General features: G+C 36.0%; 1 protein-coding gene across 2 annotated transcripts in view; it reads right to left on the reverse strand.

The window, feature by feature from the left end:
* Positions 1 to 9,069, reverse strand: part of LOC115235469 (protein fem-1 homolog CG6966) — a 30,725-nt gene extending 21,656 nt beyond the window's left edge. Inside the window, exon 1 of one of the 2 annotated variants that reach the window (XM_029807287.1) lies at positions 8,708 to 9,069. In XM_029807287.1, coding sequence (XP_029663147.1) covers positions 8,708 to 8,767 — 60 coding nt within the window. In that variant the 5' untranslated portion in view covers positions 8,768 to 9,069. The remainder of the gene's footprint in view (positions 1 to 8,707) is intronic. The other variant, XM_029807285.1, reaches the window with a different exon arrangement.
* Positions 9,070 to 9,389: the final 320 nt, after the last annotated feature.

The raw sequence follows: 9,389 nt of genomic DNA on the forward strand, positions 1-9,389 counted from the left end.
AATTATTTAAGCAGTAAAGTATCAATATTAAATTTTAATAATTTTTAATATTATAATTTTTAATTTTGACAATGAGCTATTTGATTTTAATTGATATTTGTTTCATCCAGTTTGAATATCAATTTTAAATCAAACAGATTTTTCCTGATACAGTATTGAGTTACAATACGTGCATCCGTTTCTTTCTCTCATCCCATAGGAGCATGTTTGTACGCTCTTTAAAAGGAGCTGCTAAGAGTCCGATCGGAGTTTTTTCCAGAACAAAGTATGTGTATCGGGAGAAAATAACTCTCTCGATTCACACTTATTCGTGGAAGGAGAAATAATGGAGTGCAAAAGGGTCGGCTTTCGACCTCGGAATCCTCTCTCGGAAGTTAAATAAATATTCACAATCAGTCCAGAAATCCTGAGCACTTGACGCACGCTGAATGTTTTTAAACCCGATCCGAATACAGGGCTGCGTCACGTCCGCTGTTTGGATTTCATTCAGGAACAAAGACATCACAAACGTAGATGATTCAAAGCCTAGTCCAAGGAAGCAGTGAGTTTTTTAGGTTTAATTGAATAGTTAGGAAGCCATTTAAGTCTAAATATGTGAAAAATTCGAAATTATTGAATTTCGATTATGAATTTAACAAATACAAGTTATATCTATTTTTTTTTTATTTTTATGCACATTATATATAATATTATAATGCAACGAATATATCAATTTAATTTTTAAATCAATAAACGGATATTTTTCTCTTATTATTATTATTGCTATTTTCCTCGTTTATTTACCTTTCTTATCGATTTATATCTGTAAGGTGGAATTATGAAGACTTAAATGTCAATTGCCAATAAAGTGATTATCATAAAGTCACGTCACGTAAAAGCATATGATTACATTCTAATAGGGCAAATGGCAAGAGGTGGCGCACGTGAAAAAAGCAAGTCGAACAAAAAAAAAACACAATACGGAAAAGCGTGATCGTCTGGCATAAAACGTGAGTGATGGCTTGTCAGGCGCAATGTCAAGGTACTAAAACCTTCTTGCGATTACGACGAGTCGATTACACTGACAATGAGCTTGTAACGCGACTGACTGGGAGAGAGCCCGTGCTTTGTTCGCTGCAGCAAGAAGACTCTTTGGATATAGAGATAGTATTGTACAATAAGAAAATAGAGGTCCTTATCGCTCTTTTTGCACTACGTCTCAGAAGCCATTATAGGCTACAATGTAGCCAACTCCTATAGTCTCATCGCCAGATTCTCGAAATTGCATAACGCGGGATCGTAGAATTTAAATTCTATGCGAGATCGAGCTTGCATTTGCATGATTTAGAAATGATTGGTATATAACGCGATCGCCATTGTTCCTCATTATACAACTTTGATGAATTTCAAAAATATTGTGCATGTATCTAAAAGACATCCTATTTTTTCAAATGTCTTTTCTCAGATATTTGAATATTTGTGTTTTCTTTTTAAACGTCTTTCGTTACATCAAACATGTTTTCGCGATTTGATTCAAGAAACGATACGTTCTACTAATCACGAAACGAGAGCAAAGCGAGATATCTCCTTTCGTTGATTTGGCTTGCCTCGCGTGAGATTAGTAGTGCGTTATCGGTATTTATTTTCGTCACTCAAGTTTTATTTTTTTTATAATTTTTCAGTCTAAAAAATGTGTACAAGTGTAAAAATATTTTTGCAAAAGACCCTTTATATATATGAAATATATATTTACTATTTTATAAACAATAAAATAAAAAAAATGATTAAATTTTTTGAATATATATATGTATGTATGTATATCTTTAAATTTAAATTTTTAAAGATATCTCGCGGAAGCATGGTCTCGAGATTTCTGACATCGGAAACGGAGTCAAGTTGCAAATTGGTGCCAACCTTGGAGCTGTCATCAGTGCATTACGCAATTGTACGTATATACGTGTGTGTGTGTGTGTGAGACTGCGTTAAACGCGCTGTTGGTAGTTCGACAACTGTATCATCTTGCGTAATAACATCACGTCACGCCGAATCGATTTGAAAAATGTGCTCTACGATATGACCAGTTTCAACGTTGACCGGTTGCCGACCAGTCTTGATTGCGTTAATTATACTAATCATACAAGATTAAACGTGATCGCGTTCGAGTAATGAAATAATTGCGAGCGCGCATGTTTCTTTTCTCGACAGAGAATCATGTGGCAACCACGATCATTGAACAAAATACTATTGCGAATTGTACAATATGATCTTTCTGCTTTAACGCAAAATAAGAGAATCGATTTTATTTTTCGAATTAGTAACCAATTAATATCAATTCTAATCCGTGTGACGATGATAACGCAGATCCTCCATTGGTAATCCCGTTGAAAGGTCAGGGGTCCGCGGGATCGTTACTTTGTCGATTGAGTGGTTCATTTCAGGTTACACCTATATGAAGCTATTTTAATCATTCTGTATATACAACGCGCTCGATCGCCTGTTGACTGACTTTATAAATAGACTTTGGTAGGTGGATCGATCCTAATGTCGTTCGCGCGTACGTGAAGTCGTTAACAAATATTACGCTTTTTGCATCAATGAGCGAATTAATTGCGAATCAAGTCTAATTTTCACTTGTAATGTACGACTTATGCAAGATATGTCAATGATCAATTCATTATATTAATTATCTTGTTGGACGTTTTTACGCGTTTCAAATTATCAGTGACCTTTGCTCGATACGATTCGATACGACTCAATAACCCTAACGATCATGTGATTAGATAGATTGACTCCCGTAAAGAATAAACAAATACTTTTACCCAACAGTTTATAAGAGAAAAATCAAAACTGCAAAGAAATAATATGCATTTTCCATTCGTCGAAAGACACTCTATGGCCTAATTTGCAGCGAAATACGTTACTTTACGTACTAAGTACTACATTGGCCAATCATAATCATTCCTTTAAAGAATGGAACGGCTGTGATTAGACAGTATAGTATTAAAGTATATCGGGGTGTAAACTAGACTTATGTATGCCTGCATTATCGTACATCTAAAATTGGTATTCATTATCGGTATTCGATTTATTATTGTGTTACGAATAATTATAGTTTCATAATTCATAATTTCATCTCTGATTCTTCAACTTTTGTTCGTGAATAATAATCGATCAAGTTCAATGAATAAAATATGACCTGCTATACTTCTTTCTCTCTCTCTCTCTCTCTCTTTCTCTCTAACGACATAAAAACATGTACATATCATGTATCCGCGCATATACAAACACGTACAATGGTCTCAAATGCAATGGGATCAAATGCGCGATAGCAGTTAAGTAAACTTGCGGATGAGTAAATATATCCCATCATCCGCGAAGTCGATTCTCGAATTAGATTTCTCGAACACGAGCGGTTGCCGCGTCGCACAACGGTTCGACGATCGATCCCGCAATTTATGATGGGAGTTACCTCTAGCAAATTCTCGTTAAATATCACGCGAGCGCGCGCGGCAACGTCTCGCCAATTTACTAACGAGTATTAATAGTCGCCCCACACACCGAGCTAGCACTCCCTTAAAGCTATAAATACGTACGGCATAGAAAAAACGTTAAATTTCATTAATCTCTCCGCTGCGGCGTCGTTGTTTTGTGATTTCGATAAATATTTACGAATAAATTATATACGCAGTAACGTACCTCAAGTATTCATTGACACGAATAAATACATTTTTATTGCGCCATGAGTATGCGATAAAACATGTAAACAATTTGAAAACAATATAAAGATTAATGAGAAAATGAAGCATTTCTTATTGTGTCTTACCAATTTTAAGCAGTTTGGATTAATTCTAGACTTGGCCAAAAATTTGGATAAAAACTGATACACATTAATTAAATTTATATATAACAAGAATAATGAAAAAAAAACAAGATTATTCTAATTATTTAAGAGAAAAAGAAATCCACAAATATAATTTTTCCAAAAATTAATTTTAGAAAATATATATAATATTAAAAGTTAATTTTTCTTCATATAAAAGAGATATCTTCAGAACGCTGTCTCTATAATGGAAAATAAATATTTTTTGCGATAATAAATCGAAAAAGATCTGTAAGTATAATGGACATAAATGTCCAGACTTCAGGAATACATTTTAATTGTAAAGATGAGAGAAAATTACAAATTTATATGATTTAAATCCTCAAAGTGTGAAAATGTTCAAAATACGAAAACGCCGCAGCTCTACTAGCAGTTTTAACAAAATTCTTACATCCATTGTATTGCCATAATTTTTAAATATTGAAAGTCATCGTTTTAGACGTCGATAAGACATTTTTGCATATTTCACATATTAAAATATCATATCATTAAAAATATTTTCTTATGTGAATATATCAACCAAATACCTCGATATCTCTAACAATAAGATATCAAAAAGCGCAATCAAATAAACAAATGAAAATTCCACGATAATATAAGAGAAAGATAGGCGGTTAATTAAGTTAGGTCTTAAACATTTTGTCCGAATAATAAATCGACGCGACTATAAACTGTAGTGGAGAATTTATACTTTTATCGACCGTCTCTCTTCCTGTTTCACACCGATCGATTAACTCGATATAACACTTACAAGAACACATACATATATCGTGTGGTAGTTGTTGCTCTATTAGCGATTTACTAGTTTCCATCGTCGGTCATAGCCGCGAGATTGTAACACGAGTTCGGAAAACGCGCGACGACAATCAAAGATTAATTTTTACTTTTTTGCCTATTCATACTGATCTTACCCAAACATAATTAATTACCGTGACTGTTGCACGCATGCGGAATGTTCCGCGTTCGTTTCACTTGCCTATGAATTTGCGATTTTTTATTTTCTTATTTTTTTTTTTTTTTTCAATTGTGGAAATAATGATGCAATCTTTTGATGACCCGTTCGTGTGTGCTCTGTACATCGTTTATAAATTGTCGACTAGACACTGTAGGTGAGCTGTGGGATACCTTGTACACACAAATCGCTCGTGTTTACGCATCGTTTACGTCGTTCAGTATTGAACGTGTCTGCCACGTCGAGAGCGGGAGAGACGCAACACCGATTTCATCGAGATTTCGTGTTGGTCAATCGATGTGCCGGTGATCGCCACATCGAATTTTCAACTGCTCCATGTTATCTCTATGCTTTTCACGCTTTACACGCGCATATGATACGTGCCAAGCCGAGAGGCAAACGTATATGAAGGGTCGCCCGACCAGCCGACCACGCAGATTCAACCGTAAGCACGTCTATGGACGTCCCGCTACTAAATATAACTGCTGTTTGCTGTGGCTATTTCCTACTCGAGAGATAAACGCGAGACAAGAGGAAAGAAAAGCACGCGCGTCCCTTGCTTTCGCCAAAGGAACTGGATCTCTCTCTAAGATTTTTACCACGACGTTATTATCAGCGCTTATCGAGATGATAAGCTAATCTCAAATGTGAGTCAACTCCCGCGTCTGCAATTTGAGCACTCGTCTTGATAAAGGGTGAAGAGACGATTATTTAATTCAAACAAGTCGGTTGTGATTCAATCATCGAATAAAATCGAAATTAAATTTTAATGTGATTTCACAAATTTTAAAATATTTGTAGCTCTCTCTGAGAAAATGCACGAATGTTATGAATAGTAACAAATAATAATAGCTATACCGGCTGGTCGACGAGTTTCAACTTTAACAACTGATATAACAAGTTATATCAAATAGAAAGTTGAAAATAATGAATTCATATGATACGAATCTTGTAACTGATTATAAAATTATATCCGTTTTTTTTTTTACTCTCAGAAACGTAATTATTTACAAATTTATATAGGTAATTTTCTGAGTTTGTAAAATCGCAGTCTTCTACTTATGTTTCGTTTTAAAGATATTTTCGCTAAAAATCGACTCTTAAAATAATTAAAGAATTTGTCATTAAAAATAAATAATAAATAGAAATGAAAATTAATAAATTTATATATAGATATATAATAAAAAATACGTTTATTGAAAATTCCTAAATTCTATGTACGGTATTTCTCTAATAGAATTTGTCAAATTGCGTGCTCACCGCGATATTTCGAGTTCGTCATAGATTATTACAGGATTAACCGTGCCAAATATTTCAAAATCGCGTACACGAACAGAATACCGTTAAAGACAATTTTTTAGCACGGTCTGTTAACGCGCAGTGCGAGGAAACACAAATGAAATGTAGGAAAATGCTAAGATCGCGAGAAAACTTTCGATACTGTTGCTCGCCAAGTTGTTTCACAAAGAGCATTTAAACGTCGATAAAATCGTCGGAGAAAACCGGAAAGTAACAGCCTTGCGAGTATTCAAGGTCTTGGGTATTACCAGCTTGGAAATTACACAAGATACATGATAAGTATGTAACAACAGAATCTGGTATAGAAAAGTTTCAGCAGAAAATTGATTTTTGCGCTTGCGACAAAAGTATCACATTGCCGTGTCAATTACATTTGTATGATAAAGAATCAAGAATGTGTAAATGATGTTGAGCTTGAAAATAATGAAACCTTATTCTTTCGTATATTTCGCGAATAAATCTTTTATCTTAATAAAATTTTAATTTGTGATTAAAGATAACAGATAAAAATTGAAAAATTGATAAACTTAAATTCGACTACAACAGTTTCTCAAAGAATTAAAATTCGATTTATCCACGCCAAACATATCGGATCAATTTTTAATTAATAATTAATAATTCTTATCAAATATTAAATTTAAGTAAATTGATTGAATTAGCTGAATACTGGAAACTTTCTCGGGCTATTTGCATTCATTCCCATAGCAACGAATTAACGATCAGGCAGCGAAATTTCGAAATTGCGCTCGACAAGCCTGCGCGTTCGCCATTTCTGTTTCATAAGCTTTGCGACGCGTCTAGAACATAGCTGTAAGCTGCAAATATTTACCCTAAATTCGTGCGCCAACGCAGAAGCGTAATCGCACAATATTTTAATCGGAATTTTAGCTGTCTTTGTCTATTTGACATAATATCCAAATATATTACTTTATTTAGTTTATATGGATAGAGATAATAAAAAAAAAAAACTATACTTATATTCCCAAGCCCCCTCCCCCCCCCCTCTGTTTGTTTACTTTATATTTTCAACTTCCAACTGCCTTTAATGTAGACTTTGTATCGTTAATATTGTTCTTGAAAGAACGGTGCAAGCCGATCATTTACATATAATTTTACATATCATTTCTGCTAATTTATCTATGTATATATTGAAATTATAAAATATTACGTTTATTAAATTTAAGTTATATTTAGATAAACATAGTGCGCGCGACTACAGAGACATATCTAACAAAAGAAAATTGAAACTTGTGAAATAATTTAGTAGCGTAAAAGTGCAATCGCAATCGAACAAAGGTTTAGTTTTCCATCGTCAGTGCCAATATTTTTCTCGGTCGCGTGTTTACAGGTAGAAAAATACCGTCATCGAATACATGATTATCTGCGAAATGAAAGCTTAGGTGGGGTATCGAAAACACTACGCGAGCACTGTTATATGCCGCAACCTTTAAAAGGTCAGAGCTCGTCTGCTCCGCTAAAGCAAAACAGAATAAAGTTTCGAATATACAATAAATAGTTTTGTTGTAAATATATACCATAGCGAAACAAAATTTTAGAGACGGATATCCGTAAGTAATATATTTAAAATATTTTACGCATAGCAACTGCGTGTGACAACCGCAAAATATTTTCAATTCCATCTCGATCGCGCGTATCGAACAAAATAATCACCTTCTATACAAAGAAAATGTGCAACTCGCATAATATCGAGAATTGATTTTTCGACACGTTCGGCGCATTCGAAAACATCGCATCACGAGGCGGCGACCTCGAGAAACACGAATAAAGCACCGAAAGGCGCCATAATAATGTTGCACTCGGAAAAAACGAGAACTTTCCAGTTCTTTTCGCTTCCAATATCACACTTGCCACGTGCTATTTATCGAACCTCCGATAGTGGCGGAAGTCCTTTGGGTAAGGCAAAGTTTCACGTTTATTGGATAAAATCCACGCTAAGGGTAAAAATCGTTATTTTTCGGAAAAAACCGGCAGAAACTAGTCTATTAAACATGTTAAAATAAATAGAAAATATTTTTATTTATATTCGTCAATTAAGTGGGTATTTTCTAATTTAAACTTTATTCAAAATATAAAATTCATAATAAATTAAGAAGCGATGTAAAAAATAATCAATCTTTTTGTTACAAGATGTTGAATAATGCGAATCAGATTTATATTGATAAAAAATTTTTAATTCCGTTACTATTATATTTTTCTTAGTAAACTAAAAATTAATATAAAATTTAGTAATATTTATATCTCTAAAAAATAAAAACCGGAATTTACCATGGTTTTTTCCATTCACTGGATTTTTCCGGCCTACCCTGGTTTCTCCAGGCATCGGTCAGGCATCGGAGAAACCGGACGAGCCGCATATTCCATGTCGGAGATAAAAGCAATCGTGCGCCGATGAGCAAATTTTTACCGTTGTCGCGCAGATGAAAACAGCGGATTATCTTGACGCATTCGTGACGTCTAATTTTCGACTCGTCCAGATTGTACCGGTTTTGTAGGTTCGGTCGCTACATATACCGAAATATCCATCGCGACGATGTGCCGAGAACCATTACGTGCCAACAGAGCGCAAGAGTACTCACCTTGAGACGTTTGAGCTTGCCGTCCCTCGCAGCATTGTACACCACGCTCTTAAAATCCATTTTCACATACTCCGGAGCCCGCGTCGCGTCGGCTAGGCAGCCTCCCCTTTGTCGCACGGACAGTGTACACGTATTCCCTCTCGTCGTCGACGTTGACGTCGTTGATGTCGTTGATGTCGTGGATGTCGTCGACACCCCGGAGACTGATCCGTTTGTGGAGCGGCGCTTCCTCCGCTTCCCTCCCCCCCCACCCCCCCACTTACTGTAAGGCGGTAAGATAAAAGAAAAAAAAAAATCGCGTTGGCGAGATCGCGTCACCTTTCGCTCGTGAAAACGTACGTTTGGAGCGCGAGGAAAATTGTCGGAAAATTGAGAGAACGATTATGTACGTGCACGAAGAATCGATCTAAACAAGCGAGAGGATGAAACAGTCGCGCTCGGTCCGTGTTTCCGTTCGTTCACTCGTCAGGTGGCGGTAGCAACCTGATTCGCTCGACGGCTCGTAAACGACTGAGCAGTGAGCTCGCGCTGCCAATTGCCAACCGCACGCAGATCAATCGCCAGTCGATACCAGCTGTGCGCCGTGCGCTCTCGGTTCCGATGACGCTGACGCATGCGCCACGACGCCGTTGACGCATGCGCCGCGACGCCGGGCGCAACTCGATCCCGGTCCTGGCCCCGG

Source organism: Formica exsecta, unplaced genomic scaffold (assembly GCF_003651465.1).
Source record: "Formica exsecta isolate Colony F162 unplaced genomic scaffold, ASM365146v1 scaffold222, whole genome shotgun sequence".
Taxonomy (NCBI): domain Eukaryota; kingdom Metazoa; phylum Arthropoda; class Insecta; order Hymenoptera; family Formicidae; genus Formica; species Formica exsecta.